Raw genomic sequence first — 20780 nt, forward strand, 5'->3', positions numbered from 1 at the left:
CACATTTAAGGCTGGTTACTTCAGGGGCTGCCCTGCTGCCCTTGTTTCCAATCAGCTGTTTTCTCTTTGTAGGGAAAGGAGTCTCCAGCCAATTGGGGATATAGTTCACTTCCCATGGACTCTTGTCACTGATGCTCCCTCTTAATTCCCCTTACTTGTGATGTTGCTGTTGGATCTTCAATTTATTCAGCACTAACAATTAGTCTACCTCAGCCACTTTCTGTGGTGAGGTTGTGGTGGGTAGAAGTCAGGTCTTCATTGCCTTTCACTATTGTTTGCCTCCATGTTGTTCCTTAGGACCTTGTGTTCCTAACCAGTTCTCCTTTCTCTTTCTACCTTTTAGAGTAATTCACCAGTGCCTCTTGCTTAATTCCAGGTTGTATAGCTGTACTGAGTGAGATATATAATGATGTTTAAACTTTTTAATCATTTCTTGTAAAATGAGTGAAGAGAAGTATGATTTCTGTGAAAACAAGTGTTCTGTAACAGAATAGGTGGTTTGAACTAATGAACATATAAAAATTACTTAACAGACAGTACAGCAGAGGTACCAATGAATCAGAAGAGATTTTAACATCTGGTACCTTACAGGTGCTCTCCAGCTGAATGTCAGTTCTGGTTTAAATGAACTTTAACAGGTATCTGTACTGTGGAGAGCTTTTAATATGATAATGTTCACTGTTAGTTTCTTGGAAGAAATGCAGCAGCCATAGTTTTCCCAAATTTATCTGTCCATAGAAGTGAGTCTTTTTGTTTCTAGTTTTTGTCTTTTTTAAAATATATTTTATCAGTTTTTTACAGAGAGGAAGGAAGAGGGATAGAGAGTTAGAGACATTGATCAGCTGCCTCTTGCACACTCCCTACTGGGGATGTGCCCACAACCAAGGTACATGCCCTTGACCAGAATCAAACCTGGGACCCTTCAGTCTGCAGGCTGATGCTCTTTCCACTGAGCCAAACCAGTTAGGATTATAGGTTATTTTTTGGCATTAGCATTCCATGAAAGACTTTGTGGAGGAAAGCCACTTTTATCAATATCATCTACCTCATCCAAAGTAATGTACTAGATGCAATAATTTAATTAAAAAGTTATTTCTGAGAACCTTAAGGAGCACCTAATTCTACTTTTACTTTTAAAAATCTGATAAAATATTTCAATATATTTAAACTTCCCTATAAACTGTTTCAGTAAATATTTAGATGTACAGCCAAAGAAGTGTGTATTATGTTGTGCTGAAAATATTCAGTCTAACAGTACTGACTTTTTCTAATATTGCTATTTCATATTTTTAATACTTTCTCTTTCCAGCTTTAAGAGACAACAGGATTGAGTTGGTTCGGGCTTCTTGGCATGAACTGAGTATCAGCGTCAGTGATGTGTCTCTCTCCGATGAAGGACAGTACACCTGTTCTTTATTTACAATGCCTGTCAAGACTTCCAAAGCCTATCTCACTGTTCTGGGTAAGTTCAAGGAAGAAACACAATGCATTCACAAGACTGAGAGATGTGTACTTGTAAAATACCATGATTCACACACACACACACACACACACACACACACACACACACACACACTTGATTTAAGAGAGAGAGAAAACCATCAATATGACAAACATCAGTTACCTCCTGCATGCCCCCTGTTGGGGAGTTGGGGATCAAGCTGGCAACCTGGGCATGTGCCCTAACTGGGAATCAAACCAGCAATTTTTTGGTGCATGGGACAATGTTCAACCAACTAAGCCCCACAGGTCAGTACTACAACACATATCAGGTATATATTATAAGGATAATAATAGATGTAGTTTCATCTCGTTTCTGCTACATTTTAACAAAAGGCATTTAAAAATCACTTGATCACACTTCCCATTTTTTAGACAAAGGGCGGTATAAATTTTTTTTATGGCTTCTAAAAGCACATACCCATTTAATTTCTTAGCCATCAGTAGACACCAGGTTTCTTGATTTTCAATTAAATTCCTTTGTAGCAACTCATCTATATATTGTACATGTGATGATCCTTTCATAAGTGATAGAATAATGAGCATAATGAGTTTAATATGTTTATAGGGTGTTCCTTCATTTTATCGTATCAGTCATTTGATATGGCTTTCTCTAATATGTTATAGCTTTCAGATTTAACCCCTTATGTATTTCAGTGCATTTAAATAACTGACATTTCCATGTATCTTCTCACCTTTTAAATCTGTAGTTTTTTTAGATTCCTAAATGAAGTGCATAATGTCACTTGTGCATGCAGCTTGTAACTTCTTTGTGCTTCTATTCTCTAAATATTGAGCCATTTTTTCCAAAGGTTAGAGTGACATAAAAAAACAATGCATTCATAGAGATTCAGAGGAAATATAGTTGCATCTTAGAGCTCTCTGTGATTCCACAAATGTCAGTGGCCCAATCAGCTGAAATTGCTGCAGTTTATTGAAACACACCTGTGCTCTGAACAAGTTAGAGGGATTTCAAGATGGATATTTTTGTCCCTACCTTGCCTTCCTTTTTTCATACATAAGGCCTAACACTGCATTTAAAAGAACACATGCTGTTCTGTTGGGTGGGAATATTAAAAGTTAATTCAGCTAGTGAATTGGTTTTGTACATAGGACAAGAAACTTGCTTCTTTCTAAGTCCCACTGAGACTATTTTATAAAAAATATTTACAAGTTTACAACATAACCACTAAAATAGAGTATTTTAGGATAACAACTGCTAAGTTTAATGAATTGTCCTGTAGAGAGCCACCTTGAGACACCATGAATAAGCAACTGGCTGATTTCAATTGATTAAATGGTGGGATGATATAAATTTTTTTAAAGCCAATAAGAAGGTGTAAAAAAAAAAAAACTAGTCAGCTAATTGGAGTATGATGACCTGTCATTTGTCTTTGTTGTTATTGTTTAAATGTGTGTTTCTCTTATTGGTACTTTCCAACGTGATTACATTTTATTAATTTATAACTAAATAGGACAATAAAGAAATTTCAGTCTGCCTTAAATATTGAGTAATTTTAGAAGAAATTTTAGTAAACCTCTACCATGATAATGGAATATTAATGCCCAAGAAATGTGGAATGTTCTATTATTTAAACCACCCATGTGCTATCTCTGAATATTAGTTATCTGCTTATTGATTTGACTAGAGGCCCAGTGCACAAAATTTGTGCAAGAGTAGGCCTTTGCAGCCCCGGCTGCCCCATGGCCCCACCTCCTGCCCACTGGTTGTTCTGGAAGGTCGTTCTGGAAAGTCGTTCCACTGTCTGGTCTAATTAGCATATTAGCTCTTTATTATATAGGATGACTTGGACTAGAAATGGTAACAGTGGTTAGCTTTAAAAATAACACATATCATGCTCCACAAAGCTACAATTGAATTTCTAATGCAAATGACATCAAGAGACATTTTCTACTTTAGAAGAATCAGAAAAATAAGTATGGTTGCAATTACATATGAATCTTTTTGCTGCATTTTTCTTGGACAAAATGCCTTTTCTTGAATAAAATACATAGAGGATAATATCATTTTTAGGCTTTCAGAATTATGAAATCAGGGGTGAAAAGTGCTATTTTAGTTAAATTATAATTTGGTAAAGAATAAATAAATGTGCTTTGTAAATTATTTTTCCCCAATGAAAGCAATGTTCATTCTTAAATACCTATACTGGTAAATTTTAAGACATATTGAATGGTTGTCTTTAAGATTTACAAAGTTTATTTTTACATGAAAACTTTAATTTAAACAACTACTTTGAACTGAATAAATGCTTTCAGGTATATATATATATATATATATACACACACACATACATACACATACATACTCATATGTATGTATATATGTACATATACATTTATCTATATCTATATATCATAAGCAGTCAATGTTAATATACAGCTGTTTATTATTCTTGATGAACTTATTGCCAATTTACTTTTGTTTGTAAAAATATAGTCACAAGAATGAACCAACCCTGGTGATTGATGTTTCATTTGTTTATATTTCAGGTGTTCCTGAAAAGCCTCAAATTAGTGGATTTTCATCACCAGTTATGGAGGGAGACTTGATGCAGCTGACTTGTAAAACATCTGGTAGTAAACCTGCAGCTGATATAAGATGGTTCAAAAATGACAAAGAGATTAAAGGTAAAGAATGGAAAAGGTCCCAAATCAAAATTAATGTGCTGAAAATAGTATGAAAATTTAAATGCACTTTACATTTTCTTTTTGATACCACATTCATTTTCTAAGTTTAATTTAACCAAATTTACCCATTTCTTAAATAAGGTCATTTTACAATATATATTAATATTGTATTTATGTGCCTCAGTTCTTCTCATTTAAACAGGTCTGTAATAATATATAATTCATGAGAAAGTTGGAGGAATTAAGATATAAAAATACATGAGTTAATATAGTAAAAAGCACCTAGATTTGTGTTGACAGTAGTAAGTACTAAGGATAAGTTAGATATTTCAGAACTCATCTATAATATTTAGATTATAAACAGAGAAACTTCATGACTGATTTCTTAAATTTGTTGGCTTCTGGAATTACAAAGTTTTGATCATAAAACTGACTAAGTATCAGTAAATCTGATTTCTAGAATTCTCAAGAGAGAAAATACAATTGACTCATTTCAGTAAAAATGCACAGTACAGTCATACCTTAGCAATATTGCGAGTTCAGTTTCAGACCACTGCATATCTCAATAAACCAAGTCACACAATTTTTTTTCATATTCAGTGCATATAAATGTTATGTTTACATTATACTGTAGTCTATTAAGTGTGCAATAGCATTATGTAAAAAAAAATGCCAACCATCTTCTGAGCCTTCAGTGAGTTCTAATCTTTTTGCTGGAGGAGAGTCTTGCCTCATTGTTGATGGCTTCTGACTTATCAGGGTGATGGGTGCTGAAGGCTGGAGGTTGTGGCAATTTCTTAAAATAAGACAACAGTGATGTTTTTATGCACAGGTTGACATTTTCTTTCACAAACAATTTCTCTTAGCATGTGATGCTTTTTGAAAGTATTACTCATAGTGGAACTTCTTTCAAAATTGAAATTAATGCTCTCAAAACCTGCTGTTGCTTTATCAAGTAAGTTTATGTACTTTCTAAATCTTTTATTGTTATTTCAACAATCTTTACAGCATTTCACCAGGAGTAGATTCCATCACAAGAAACCACTTTCTTTGCTCATCCATAAGAAGCAACTCCTCGTTTATTAAAGTTCTTTTTTCATGAGATTGCATCAATTCAGTCATATCTTCAGGTTTTAATTCTATTCTACTTTTCTTGCCTTTTCTACCACATCTGCAGCTACTTACTCCACTGAAATCTTGAACCCCTCAAAGTCATTCATGAGGATTGTAATCAACTTCTTCCAAATTTGTGTTAATGCTGATATTTAGACCTCTTCCCATGAATCATAGATATTCTTAATGGCATCTAGAATGGTGAATCTTTTCCAGAAGCTTTTCTATTGAGTTTTCCAAGACCCATTAGAGAAATCACTTTGTGGTAGCTAAAACTTTATGAAATGTATTTTTTAAATTAGAAGATTTGAAAGTCAAAATTACTCCTTGGTCCATAAACTGCAAAACAAATGTGTTAACAGGTGTAAAAACAGCATGAATCTCATACATCTCCATCAAAGTTATTGGGTGACCAGTTGCATTCCATTGAGCAACAATATTTTGAAAGAAAAATAAATTCTGCACAGTAGGCATGAACAGTGGACTTAATATAGTCAGTAAACCATGTTATAGGCCAATGTGCTGTCATCCAGGCTTTGTTGATGGATTTATAGCGCATAGGCAGAGTAGATTAGCGTGACTTTTAAGGGCCCTAGGATTTTCAAAATGATAAAAGGGCTTCAACTTACAGTCAACATCTGCATTAGCCCCTAACAACAGAGTCAGCCTGTCCTTTGAAGCTTTGAAGCCAGGCATTGACTTCTCCTTTCTAGCTATGAAAGTCCTAGATGATATTTTCTTCCAATATAAGGCTATTTTGTCTACATTGAAGAATATGTTGTTTAGTGTAGGCACCTTCATTGATTATCTTAGCTAGATTTTCTAGATAACTTGTTGCAGCTTCTACACCAATACTTGCTGCTTCACTTTGCACTTTTGTGTAATGGGTGTGGGTTATTTTCTTAAACCTCATGAACCAATTTAGGCTTGTTTCAAGCTTTTCTTCTGCAACTATCTCACTTGTCCCAACATTCATAGAATTAAAGAGAATTCTGGCCTTGCTCTGGATTAGATTTTTAGCTTTAAAAAATGTTGCGGCTTTATCCAGATCACTAAACTTTTCTCCATATCAGCAATAAAGCTGTTTTCCTTCTTTATCATTCATGTGTTCACTGGAGTAGCATCTTTAGTTTACTCAAGAACTTTTCCTTTGCATTCATAACAGCTAACCATTCAGTGCAGCAGCCTTAGCTTTTGGCCTTTCTCAGCTATTGACATGCCTTTCTTACTGAGCTTAATCATTTCTAGCTTTTGATAAGTGAGAGATGTACAACTCTCCCTCTTACTTGTGCACTTAGAGGCCATTGCATGGTTATTAATTGTCCTAATTTCATTATTGTTGTGTCTCACAGAATAAAGAGGCCCAAGGAGAGAATGAAAGAGAGAAGGGGAAATGCTGGTCAGTGGAGCAGTCAGAATACACACACAATATTTATTTATTAAGTTTGCCATCTTATGTGGTACCACAAAAAATTACAATAGTGACATTGAACATCACTGATCAAAAATCACCATAACAAATATAATAATAATGAAAAAGTTTGAACTATTGTAAGAATTACCAAAATATGACACATTGACACAAGTGAGTAAATGCTGTTGAAAAATGACTATGATAGACTTGCTCAACACAGGGTTGCCCCAAACCTTCAATTTGTAAAAACGCAATATCTGTAAAGCCCAATAAAACAAAGCACAATAAAATGATGCATGCCTGTAATTTAAGCATAGTTTTATTCTTAATTCATACACTTTAATTTAAATGGACATATATGCACACACTCACATACATTGTTTTAAGGAGGACATAAGTTTATAGGGGAGATGACAAGGTTAAGTAGTGTTATTTTTTACCACACATACAGGTATCTTGGACTTGATGTCATATTTGCATTAAAATCCAAGTATAAGAATTATTTATGATGATTGTTAAAAATGTTTCTTATGTATCTAGTAATCACCTTGTTATTCTCAATATAACCTAAGAAAAAGGTTTATTCAAACCGTTGGGATTACTTTAATTTATAAGTCTAATATTTTATCTTAGATTAAAATAATTCTTATTAATGGGTATGCAACACAACAGATAAGATTGCCTACACTACTAAGAAAGTATAAGTTTATAATCCACATAGTTATTCAATTTTTGTGTGTTTTAATTACTCTCCCTGTATATTTCATTTTCCAAATAGGACTTATGTGTAATTTTTTTCTAAACCTGACCTTTGTTTCAGATCTTCTAATAAATACATTTTATTGGATAAAATTTAGAGGACTATAATCCCCCAAGGTACCATTTAAATATCTTGATGTGCTAAGTTAAACTTTCAGGTTACTATGTAACCTTATCCTATATTCTTCTGGTGCTCAGTAGCATCCATTCAAAACTGCCTTTAGGATATGTTTGTTTAAGCATGTCTGAACTTGGTAAGATCTTTCCTAAATAGACCCTCTACACAGCTTTCAGTGTTATCGTATATAATAAAACCCTCATATGCAAATCGACACAATGGCAGAATGACTGGAGGAATGACCGGTCGCTATGATGCGCACTGACCACCAGGGGGCAGATACTCAATGCAGGAGCTGCCCCCTGGTGGTCAGTGTGCTCCCACAGCGGGGAGCACCACTCAGCCAGAAGCAGGGCTCACAGCTGGTGAGTGTAGCAGTGGTGGCAAGAGCCTCTCCTGCCTCCACAGCAGTGCTAAGGAGCAGTGAGCTGAGTGGTAAGGAGCAGCAAGCATGTGGGTGGTAAAAAGCAAGGTGTCCCAGACTGCGAGAGGGATCCCGGACTGTGAGAGGGAGGTCTGCCTGCCAGCTTAGGCCCAGGGATCGGGCCTAAGTTGGCAGGCGGACATCCCTCAAGGGGTCCCGGGCTACAAGAGGGCTCAGGCCAGGTTGAGGGACCCCCCCAACACCCCAGAGCATGGATTTCATGCACTGGGCCTCTAGTCTTACTATGACAAGGATCTGCTTCAGCCACTTTTTCTTTTTCTTTTTTAAAATTAAATTTATTGGGGGTGACAATGATTAATAAGTTTATATAGGTTTCAACTGTACATTTCTATGACACATACTCTGTATATCATCCATCACTCAAAGTCCAATCATCTTTTGGCATTTTTTACCTTTTACTAATCCCCCAACCCCTTTTCTTGTGGTAACCACAATACTGTTATCTGTGTCTATGAGTTTTAGTTTTATATTCTACTAGAGGACCAGTGCACAAAATTTGTGCACACGGTGGGGGGTGCCTCAGCCCGGCCTGCACCCTCTCCCAGTCTGGGAGCCCTCAGGGGATTTCTGACTGATAGCTTTGGCCCGCTACCCCCACAGGGAGTGGACCAAAGCCTTCAGTCGGACATCCTTAGGAATGCCGCAGAGGCAGGAGAGGCTCCCACTACTGCTGCTGCGCTCGCCAACTGTGAGCCCAGCTTCTGGCTGAACAGTGCTCCCCCTGTGGGAACGCACTGAGCACCAGGAGGCAGCTCCTGCATTGAGCATCTGCCCCCTTGTGGTCAGTGCATGTCATAGTGACTGGTCGTTCCACTGTCTCGCCAAAACCGGCTCTCCAACATCCCCCAAAGAGTTCCAGATTGCGAGAGGGTGCAGCCCAGACCGAGAGACACCACCGGTGCATGATCAGGGCCGGGGAGGGATGCGGGAGATTGGCCATCTGTGGAGGGACCATGGGAGGGCTGCAAGGTGTGTATGGCCGGTTTCACTCAGTTCTGATCGACCGGACCCCAGCAGCAAGCTAACCTACTGAAAAGAGAGTCTTCCCCCTGGTGGTCAGTACATGTCATAGTAAGCAGTTGAGCAGCCTTAGCATATCATTAGCATATTACGCTTTGATTGGTTGAATGGCTGACTGGACACTTAGCATATTAGGCTTTTATTATATAGGATGATGTAAATATATCATAACCGAGGCCATGTGGTAAGGCCTAAGATGTCCCCTCTATTAAAGAAATCGGGGACCATATTGTCACACACTCATGTGGCCAACATCTCCAGAGCTTTCTCTAGCCCTGAGCAGTCTTTCTGTGGATTCCCAGGTGACAGAATTTCTGCCAAAGACACCTGAGGACCCCTCCGAGGAGACACAGTGGACACCACACTGGATTATCTGATTCTCAGATTTGTTTTGTTTTGCTCATTTGTACATTTCTTTCAGTGGAATCTGTGTCTGACATGCTAGACTTGGACTGTTTCACATTGACAAAAAGATCTGAGTCTCTAGGCCCCCAAGCAAGATGGCCTCTGCAAGGCCTCCTGGGAAATCTGACAACTGCCTGTGGGGACAAACTCCTCGGACAAACAGCTGGCAGGAGTCACACGTTTCTCAACATTTAGGATCCAGGCAACACTGTGACAGGGTCCAGGGTGACTGTTGTCCGTGGTGGGCAGACCCCAGTGGCCCCGCTTCCTGGTGTCCTGCCTCGTGTGAAAGTTTCCTCTCGAGTGTGGGAGAGGCCATGGCTGCTCCTAACAGCCCAGCCAGGGAGCTGGGATGTGGCTCCCATGGCTCCCTGGGGCCTGTCCGGCTGCATCGTGGAAACCGGCGGGAGGTTCCCATGGGGACTGGAGAAGCCGTGGCAAGGAGCCGGGGTGGCCTCTAGGACCTCAGGGGGTCTCTGTCCACAGCCAGCACGCAGCTGGGCCTCTAGTCAGACAGTCCCAGGACGGGTCCTGCCAGCGTCCCGATGAGTGTGGGCCAGAAAGTTTCCCGCTGGCCGCAGCCTCGCGCAGCGTGTGAGAGCTGGAGCAGAGGGTCCGCTAAGCTGCCCCACTCTGACCACAGGACCTGTGCGACCCAGGCCTGCTGTTGGCTGAGTCCACGGGGGTTTTACTGCCCCCGCTGCCCTCCGCCACCACCTCTCCTCTCGTGCAGCACCGCTGTCTGCCTGCCCAGCTCCCATGTTCCTGCACCTATTAGTGTCCCCCCCACCCCCCACCGTGTATTCCTGAGTGCACCTCACTTTCTGAAGTGCTGGCCTCACCCACCCTGCCACTTACTCTCTACTTGCTCTCTCACTGGCCACAGAGCCTCTGACTTGCAGTTCTGTCGGTGGGGACACAGCAGTGGCACTGGGTGTGGCAGGTGAGTCTCTGTCCCGGGGCTCAGGAGAACCACTGGCTCCGCGTCCAGCCTCCGCCTTCTGCAATCACAGCCGAGCCCCTCACCCTTCCTCAGGTCCTCCTTCTGCCTCCCTCGGCCCCGTGTGAGGACTCCCGCGATCACAGAGGCCCAGGATTCAGGGCACTCTCCCGCCTCAGTCAGCTGAGGCACCATAGCAATTCTACCCGTTTAGCTTTGCATGTTACCCTGTAACACCTGGGGACTGGATGCAAATGTCACAGCTGGTTTTCCTGCCTTTACACATTGTGAGAGCTGTAAGTTCAAACAATGGTCTGAGGCCTCCCTGAAGCCTGGGGTTCACCCTCCAGGGGACGTACACCCTCAAGAGACCCCAAAACGCACAGAATGCTCACATCTAAGGGCCCCGCTCCCCGTGGGCTCCCTGGCACTGGGCACGCCCTGAGGGCATATTTTAAGGGGGGACATTTAATGGTTCACAAACCACATCATAAAAATGATGGCTGGATCCACCTTGTGAAAACGCCTCCCAGTTTGGCCTTCAGGGTTCACACCCTCTTATTCTCCTCTCACAACCTGAAGGGGTTGGAGGTGCAGCTGTGATGATGAGCTGAGCAGTGAGAGTGCTAGAGCCCCTCAGAGCTGGTGCCAGGCCTGCAGGGCGGGGGGTAGGGGGACAGCCACTGTGTCACAGCCCCCAGCAGCAGTCCTTTCAGGGGCTCCGCTGGGTGACTCTCCGGCGTGCATCAATGGTCTCAATGGGAGTCCCAAATTTCCCAATAAATCTCCAAACAAAATTAATTGTAATAGCTTTAATTAGCCTTAATGGACTATTCCTATTAATATCTGCTCCTTTTGTGAGGTTGTTGAGGAAATACTTAGAGAGGAACAAACCAACAGGTCAATGGGGGAAACGATTGGTCCAAAATCTTTTTGAAATTAATTGTTTGTGTGCTATCTACTCACATCTCCTTCGTGTGCAGTGCTCACACTTCATCTGGAGGGGGGCGGGCGACCTGGAGGTTATACAGAAGCTCTATTTTTAATTTTTTGAGGTACCTTCATACTGTTTTCCTTAGTGGCTGTAACCGTTTACATTTCCACCAGCAATGAATGAGGGTTCCTTTTTGTCTGCAACCTCTAAGTAATAATAACCTCTGTTAATTCTTGTCTTGTTGCTACTAGACATTCGAACAGGTACGAGGTGGTATCTCATTATAGTTCTTGATTTGCATTCTCCTAGTAAGTAGTGAAATTTAGCATGTTTTCATATATCTGTAGGCCATTTGTATGTCTTCTTGGGAGAAGTACTTGTTCAGGTCCTCTTCCCATTTTTAAATTGGATTGTTTGTTTATTTGGTGTGGAATTGTATGAGATCTTTATATATTTTGGGTAGTCTCGGAGCTTTGTTTGCAAATGTCTTTTCCCACTGAGTTGGTTGCCTTTTTGTTATGTTGGTGGTTTGTTTTGCTGTGCAGAAGTTTTTAAGTTTGATATAGTACCATTCATTTATTGTTGCCTTTACTTCCCTTGTTTTGGGGGTCAGATTTATTACATCTTTTCTAAGACCAAGCTCCATAAGTTTAGTAAATTATTTATTCTATATAATTTATTGTTTCAGAACTTATATTTAGGCTACTTTTTCTGCTTAAACACTACTGATGGAATGCCCTAACCTCTAGAATAAATTTAAAATCTGACGTCTTTGGCCTATCAGAATGCTCTAGGTGGTGAATTCTTACACTTCAAATATGTCCTCTGTGTAGTGTTTGTGAAAAGAATTATTGTACCCCATTCCAACATGCATGCATGAAGGCTTCTCCACACCAACATATAATTCTGGTTCCCCAATGTGAAAGCTCTCTGAAAAAGGTCCACAAGTTGTTATTGTGTGTGTGTGTGTGTGCGCTTGTGCGTGTGCTTTAGGCTTTATTTCATAGTGATGATTGACTAAGCCAATGATATTGGTGACTGCTTCAAATTCAAGCCCCTCTCCCTTTTATTGGAAATTAGGGGGTGGGACTGAATGTTATAATCCTCTCACCATGTGGTTGGCTCTTAGTGGCAACCATCCCTCACCTTTGACTTGGTTCCAAGTCAACTCATAAACAGAACAAGAGACACCATTGTTACCCTCATTACTTAGAAACTTCCAGGCAGTTTGGGAACTGTGAGCCAGTAATGAATGAAGCTAAAGTATACCTGATAAATGTATTTCAGTCATCTGAATGACTAAATAAATAGATAGATTAGATATAGATATAGATATAGATATTTCTTATAAATCACAATTTGGTTTATTCTAAAATGTTTCTCTTAAATCCTCTTCTTGAGTTGAATTGTTTTATTAACTATGTGCACCCCTTCCTTAATTCTGACATAATTTGTTGGTTATTCAGTTCCTCTAAATTGTTTAGTATTTTATTTGTGTTTCAAGGATTTATCTTACTTATATCGTCAGGGAGACCAGTGTTGGACATATTAGGTTTCTCATTAGTATTGATTGATTGCTTTTTAGCATTATAGCCTTATGAGGAACCAATAATGTAGTCATTTATATAAAACTAGAGGCCCAGTGCACGAAATTCATGCAAGGGGTGGGGAGGTGTCCCTCAGGCTGGCCTGTGCCCTCTCACAATCCAGGACCCCTCGATTAGGGTCCCTAGGCCTGGCCAGTGGCAGGGCCTGTTGGGGCTTTCCTTCCCCCAGGTGCTTGCAGCTCGCCCCAACCCCACTGTTGCCACTGCTTGCCAACTTTGTGGCACTACCCCCCCACAGCCCCGCCAACAGTCACCTCCCTCTGCAGGCAACAGGCGTGGGGTGCAATCGCTTGGTTGGCCTGGGCCTACCTCTGCAGCGTGATCACTGGTCAGCCCCTCACACCTGCCACAGCGCCACCGGCCAGGTGGCCTGGGGCCTCCCTCTGTGGGGCAATCATGGGGTGATGACGGAGCCCCCCGATCAATTGCATCACACCCACCTTGGCTGGCCTGGCACCAGTGCATGTCATAGCATGGTCATCCAGATGGTCATTCTGCTGTTTGGTTGTTCAGTCTATTTGCATATTATGCTTTTATTATTATAGATATCTTAATTTTTGGAAAACTTTGGCTTCTTCTCTGAACACCAAACATATTTGGTCATATGTTAGGTAGAGAGGGTGCTTGTTTGTATTAGGAAACATGAAAATTTTGATTTTTATAAACACCATACTTTAAAATCATCTGAATCAAGACTAGAACTAAACTATATACAAAATCATTGTATAGATCTATGTGCCATCCAGAAGCAGTGAAGCATCCTATTTTTCATGCTCTCTAATGCATAGTCATTGATAGAACATTTATTATCCCTACTCATGCATTTATCTACATAGCTTTTTATTTGTTTATAACTCTTCTTTTGCATGTTTATATATTTTGTGTTCACAGCCAGATGGTGAACTTCTTGAGTGGTATAAACTTTTTTTAAATTTTTTTATTAATTTCTTTATTGATTAAGGCATCACATATTTGTCCTCATCCCCCATTCCCATCCCAAACCCCTCGCCATGCATTTTTATAAGTATATATGTGAATATGCTGAGTGCAATACTCTACACAGAGTGCACAATCGTTACTGTTGCTGTCCTCTGGGTATGCTAAGTGAAAGCCCTCTGAAATCCCTCAGCAGCCCTAGCCAGTTTGGCTCAGTGGATAGAGCATTGGCCTGTGGACTGAAGGGTCCCAATTTGATTCTGATCAAGGGTATATGCCCAGGTTTCAGGGTCTATCACCAGTAGTGGGTGTGTAGGAGGCAGCCAATCAATGATTCTCTCTCATCATTGATGTTTCTAACTCCCTCTCCCTTTCCCTTCCTCTCTGAAATCAATAAAAATATATTTAATAAAATCCCTCAGCAAACACTTCTCTCTGAAAGCAATGCTCCATTCTTACCTTGAACTATTTTGCCTTTTCAGAGATTAATAGTGACTTTTTATAAGCTTTTAACTATGTTACAGTATCATTTGACACTTTTTAAAAAGACCATTCCTAATGTAAAGTAATAGAAAAAGATAAGCCAATTGAAGCCAATTTAATTCAATTTACTAAGAAACTGTTAAAATGCCTCTAATTATACAGCATTATTTGATATGTGAGCAGAGACTCAAAAGAAGAAAACAAGAATCTGACCTGAAGATGTTGAGGATGTCTTTGGGATGATAAACTAGTTATTGGAATATTTTCCTATAAAGAGAAATGTTTGAAATTATATAAATCACAGAGCTGTTATTACAGTCAAGAGTAAAGGTTATTCTGCATTTACTTTAACAAAGCATTGGCCAGGTCAGCATATTGACATGAAGTTTCAAACTCCATATGATGAGTGTGTCGACCTTCAAAATGACTTCTGATATCAGGACAGCTCCTTTTTTCTGTAGAAATCTTTGTTTTTCATCTATTGTTACCTAATATAATGAATTTTATTTCCAATCTCTGAGTGAATGTTGTTTGAAAGTCTAGTTGATCACATCTTGTTGGCTGGGATAATCTTATGTTAGATTATATAGCAGTGGTTCGCCAGCTTTAGCAGGCATAAGAACCACCTTCAGGGCCTGTTAATACTCAAATTACAAGGCCCTGGCCCCAAAATTTCTGATTGAATGAATCTGCAGCAGAACCTGAGAACATGCATTTTTAGTGCTGTGTTAAATTCATGACCTATACTGATGATCCCATTTGGAAAGCACGTTGGTATAGAGAAAATAAAGTTCAGAAATATCAGTAACTTATAAGAAAGTCTTGCTTTTGTCTCTACACTTTAGTTTTACTCATTTACTAAGTGAGGGTTATAATACTTGCCTCAAAGTGCTATTGCAAGAATTTTATATGAGCCAACGTATAGAACATGTTTTCACAGTACAAGGGATCACTGAATACATTTTAGATGTTATTATGATTACTATTTTTAGTAAACCATATTTAATGGGTTATGACAATCTCTAATTTATTCCTAAAAATATAAACAAATAAAAACAGAATATTTGAGTCAAGGTACTCACAATTGGGATATGAACCTATAAATATAGCTCTAACCATCATGATGGGAGATATATGACCTCGCTAATGATTTTCTATTTAAAAAATCAGAGATTATTCCTACTTTGTGGGAGTAGTAAAGGTGTAACAGTTCATTGATGAATATAGGCACTCAATAAATATTTGTTAAAGGAATAACAAATTTTAAACAATGAATTAAATAAACTTTATGGGTTTTGATAAAAATATGTTGTAGAATATTGTAAAGAAAGGAAGTTCATGTATCTATGCTGAGTAAAAAGCATGTGATTTTTTGAAGTAACTATGAAACTCTGTGTGATACAAACATGAAAGATAAACAGGAAAGCAGAAGCCAAATAAGTAATGTAAGATCTTTTATTCTAGGTAAGGCAATGGTAAGACTTTTTTTTTTTTTTTCTTTCCCAGGTTAGCTTTGAACAGTAGAAAGAGACAATCCTCACCCCCATATGTCTGACTCAAAAATCTCTTTGGTGGCTCTGGGCAGCTCTGCATCCAACACCACATGTGGTTTCACTGAAGTTTTTAATTTCCTATATAGCAAGGAAGTCTGATTATCTGTTATTTAGTGTGAGACAAATATGTTCATTGCCTTCCTAAATCTATCAGCTCCCTGAGAATTAAATTAACTTTCTGTCCCATGTGTAGGTTTCATATTATGTAGTTTGAGCATTTACTATTATAAAATCTTAAGATTTCTTTTCCAGCAAACTAGCTTTTACATTAATGTGTTAGGTTGCATTCTATAATAATCTCCTAAAGCCCATACCTTTGAGTAATTTCTTTCCCTTGAATGTAGAAGGGACTTGTAAGTATGATGTTCTATCACTGTCTTGAAGATGTTACCTTATGTGGCAGAAAGGATTTTGCAGATATAATCATGGGTCCCTTTTGAATTCATCAAATACATATTATCAAGGCAGGCCTGACATAATGAGTTCTATGTAAAAGAATGAAGATCCAGAGAGACATTTTCCTCTTGGCTGGGAAGAAGGCACACATCTCTCTTGTGAACTGTCTGTGGCGGCCATGTAGCAAAGAACTGTGGGTTACCTAAGAACTGAAAGTAGTTTCTCAGTGACAGCTGGTGACAGTAAATGGGGGTCTCCAACATGTAGCCTTAAGAAAATGAATTTGCCAAAAACTGGAGACCTTGAAGGTATCCCTAAAGCCCAAATGAGAATCATAGCCCCAGCTAACACTGAGAACAGCCTGGTGACACTGAGAACAGGGCCATGCGTACTCCTAATCCATGGAAATTGAGAGAATAAATGAATGTTGATTTAAGCCACTGAGATTGTGATAATTTTTTATGCAGCAATAAAAGGACACTGAAATTTAGAAAGGCAGGGTTATTTCTCAAGGTCATACATCTGGCAAAGATGGATTGAATATTTGGGGGAAAATCCAAAGGCTAGAAGAGTAGTTAAGGGACATTGCAGTCATGAGGTAATAAGGTCCTAAAGTAATGGAGCGCCTTGCATGAATTTCATGCATCGGGCCTCTAGTAAATAAAATAAAAATGAAAGATTTGGGTCCCCTGAGTTTAAAGTCTCTGTATCATCCTATCTAATAAAAGAGTAATGTGCAAATTAACCATCACTCCACTAAGCACACACGCCAAGCACACAAGCCAATCAGGAGCAACTATGCAAATTAACCCAACCAAGATGGCTGCAGCCACAGAGCAAGCAGGAGACTTGGGTTTCCCTTGGCAATGGAGGAAGCCAAGCTTTCTGCACACACTGGCTGGCCCAGACTTCCACTCAAGGCTACAAAGTTTCAATTATAGAAGATAAATAAATCCCAACAAAAATGGCAGCAGCCATGGAACTGGAGAGAGCAGGAAACTTGAGTTGCCCCCGGCGATGTAGGAAGCCAAGCTTCAGCAGCCCTGGCCTGCCTTGGCCTCCACTAAAGGCTACAAAGTTTCAATTATAGAAGATAAATAAATCCCAACAAAAATAGCTGCAGCCACAGAGCAAGCAGGAAGCTTGGCTCCGCTGAAGGCTACAAAATTTCAAGTATAGAAGATAAATAAACCCCAGATACCAGGGCCTCTGCTTGGGTCACCAGGGGGTGTGGCCAGCCTGTAAACCACCACAGGCCCCTCACCCAGGCTGCCCCACTCCCCAAGGGAACCTCCACCCTGATCCGGGACACCCTTCAGGGCAAACCAGCTGGCCCCCACCTGCGCACCAGGCCTCTATCCTATCAAATAAAAGAGTAATAAGCAAATTGACCATCACTCCAACACACAAGATGGCTTCCCCCATGTGGTCAAAGATGGCTGCCCCCATGTGGACACAAGATGACCACCACAAGATGGCCAGCAGGGAAGGCCAGTTGGGAGGGACCAGGCCTGCAAGGGAAGGCAGTTGTGGGCGATCAGGCCAGCAGGGGATGGCAGTTGTGGGCAATCAAGCCTGCAGGGGAGGGCAGTTAGGGGTGACCAGGCCTGCAGGGGAGCAGTTAGGCATCAATAAGGCTGGCAGGGGAGTGGTTAGGGGGTGATCAGGCTCGCAGGCAGAAACTGTTAGGGGCAATCAGGAAGGCAGGCAGGTGAGCAGTTGGGAGCCAGCAGTCCTGGATTGTGAGAGGGATGTCTGACTGCCCTTTTAGGCCCAATCAAGATCGGACCAAACAGGCAGTCGGACATCCCTCAAGGGGTCCCAGATTGGAGAGGGTGCAGACTGGGCTGAGGGACACACCGCCCCCACCCTGTGCATGAATTTCATGCACCGGGCCTCTAGTATATGATAAAACTTAACTGAATGTATTAGTATTTAATGATTTCTTTTGTCTTATTTGAAAGTGTCCTTGTCATTTAAATCTGGACCATGCTGGACACTGTATTATATGAAAAAACAACAACAAAAGAAATAGCATTAATAATACCTGTATGTGTGAGTGTATGCACAAATTGTAATTTTCTAAGTGCTGTTAAGTGTCAATACTCTACAGGCCACACTATGAAATAGACATGGAAAGAGATGAAACAATTGTTTCATGTTGGTAGAAATGATTGATAAATGCAAATAATCACTCACAAACTTTGAGAAACGTCCCTTTTCACAGTTTCTTATTTTTTAAAAAACAGCTTTATTGAGATATAATAGACAAAAAACATTCTACATGTATTTGATGTGTACAATTTTGTGTATTTTCACAAGTGTATATAACAATGAAACCATGACCACAATCAAGATAATGACCATAATTTTTATCTACAAAAGGTTGGTCATACTCATTCAAAATCCTTCCCCCCACCCCTACCTGCCACATTCTCTGCCCACCCACCACCTCATTCTCAAACAACCACTTTTTTTGCTTTATGTCATTATAGATTAGTTTATATTTTCTAGAATCTTACCCAAATATTATCACATAGTCTGTACTCTTCTTTTTCTGATTTATTTCTCTTATAATAAATATTTTGAGATTCACCCATGTTGCTGCATGTATAAAGTGGTTTCTATTTATTTCTGATTAATATTTTATTGTATAAATCTATACTATAATTTGTTTATTCATTTACTTAGCAATAGACTTTCGGGCTGTTTATAGTTTGCAGCTATAATTATTATTTATTATTATTATTATTATTATTATTATTACTTTTATGAGCCATGCTTTGATATTATATGTAAGATATTTTTGCCTAACAAGATCACAAAGTTGTATAATTTTAGGTTTAAAATATATTTTGAGCCCAGCTGGCATGGCTCAGTGGTAAAGCATTGACCTATGAACCAGGAGGTCAAGGTTAAATTCTAGGTCAGGGCATATACCTTGATTGTGGGCTCGATTCCCAGGGTGGGGTGTGCAGGAGGCAGCCTAACAGTGATTCTCTGTCATCATTGATGTTTCTATCTCTCTCTCCCTCTCCCTTCCTCTCTGAAATCAACAAAAACAAATTCTTTAAAAATGTATTTTGACATATTTCATATTTTTGATAGTCTTGTCTTTTATTTATCTCAGCTGCGTTATTTTACGTTAGTTTTGAAAGATTGATTGATCTCATTACAGTAGCATTTTCCTGCTTTGAATCTATAACGTGTATGTACGTATGTGTGTGTATTTATTTAGAGTTCCTCTAATCCTTTTAGATGGTCTTGTCCCAGCCTCAGTTTCCTCTCACAGATGCACTGGTCCGTGCTTACTTTGCTGAATACCTGAGGGGACCCTGAAGATACCTGGAGCTCCTCTTTGTGCAGTCCTCTCTTTTTGATACCCAGCCCTAGCAAACTGCAGCTACTGTGGCCTTCTCGGACCCCCAGCTCCACCTCCTTCACTCAGGCAGGCCACCAGCTGCTACATGGGTTCTATCCATGGTCCATAGCCTTGAAAACATCTCAAGGCATTAAGCAGGGACAAATTTTAGGGTTCACCTCATTTGTTTTCCATCTTCAGGGATCACTTTCCACTGCTATGGTGTTCAATATCTCAAACACTGTTGTTTTTAGGTGAGAGGTAAATCTGTCTTCATTACTCCATCTAGGCTGGAAGAAGAAATATTTCCATCTTTTCTTTTGAAATGTAGAGAAACAATACTTTTATTTCAAAGGTAGTGTGTCTTAGTTTTTTTTGTCTGCTTGCTTGTTTTAAGTGATATAATAAACTTTAAAGGATGAATAAGAATGAGAGTGAAATGTGTCTACTCACTTTGACAGAATATTTTAGAAAAACAATTTTGCTAGTTTTAAAGTTAGAATTATTTTTTTTTATTATTTAGCCACAAAAATTCAGTGCTGTATGGGTTCTTACACATTATGGGAATAAAAATGGAAGCAATAGCATTTATACAATCAGTTAAACAAATATAATTATTTTTACTGGACCTCATTTATTATCAAGAATGAGCATTTTATCAACAAAAGAAGTGTTTTTTTTAAAAAAACTTTGTTTAAATTTATGTTTTAAATTAATGTTTTTAACTTAAGGCTTAAAGCAAGTACACACCTCAATAATTCAGGACTCATCAGTCTATAAGTAATCTTGAGGTTGTAATAAGATAAATATTAAAATATGCTAGCTTTTTAGCTCTCATCTGCTAATGGAGGGGCTCAGCTGCTCAAATAGCTCCTCAGCTTATTTCCTAAAGATCCTTTATGGCTCTGCCATGCACTATGAAAGATACCTCGCATTCTTCAGCTTTAATTTCTTCATGGAAATTCAATTCTTCATGTTTTTTTGTGATATCTGAGGAGAGAGAATCTTGTTTCAATCAACTTTGGCTAAGGATCCTCTTTGGACTTAGGAGGATATTTTACAAAATGTATGAATTACATCTTTCTAAAAATGATCCTTTAATTTTTTGATCAATAAAAGTCATTAGATTGAAATAGTTTTTCACAAT

At 39.4% G+C, this 20780-nt stretch overlaps 1 protein-coding gene across 6 annotated transcripts in view; it reads left to right on the forward strand.

Moving 5' to 3' along the window:
• Nucleotides 1-20780, forward strand: part of CADM2 (cell adhesion molecule 2) — a 1275304-nt gene that overhangs the window by 1081748 nt on the left and 172776 nt on the right. For all 6 annotated transcript variants that reach the window (XM_080656542.1, XM_080656540.1, XM_080656543.1 and 3 more), the window contains 2 exons: nt 1310-1462; nt 4012-4149. In XM_080656542.1, the coding sequence (XP_080512668.1) occupies nt 1310-1462; nt 4012-4149 (291 nt within the window). The remainder of the gene's footprint in view (nt 1-1309; nt 1463-4011; nt 4150-20780) is intronic.

Source organism: Plecotus auritus (genome assembly GCF_963455305.1).
Source record: "Plecotus auritus genome assembly, chromosome: 2".
Taxonomy (NCBI): domain Eukaryota; kingdom Metazoa; phylum Chordata; class Mammalia; order Chiroptera; family Vespertilionidae; genus Plecotus; species Plecotus auritus.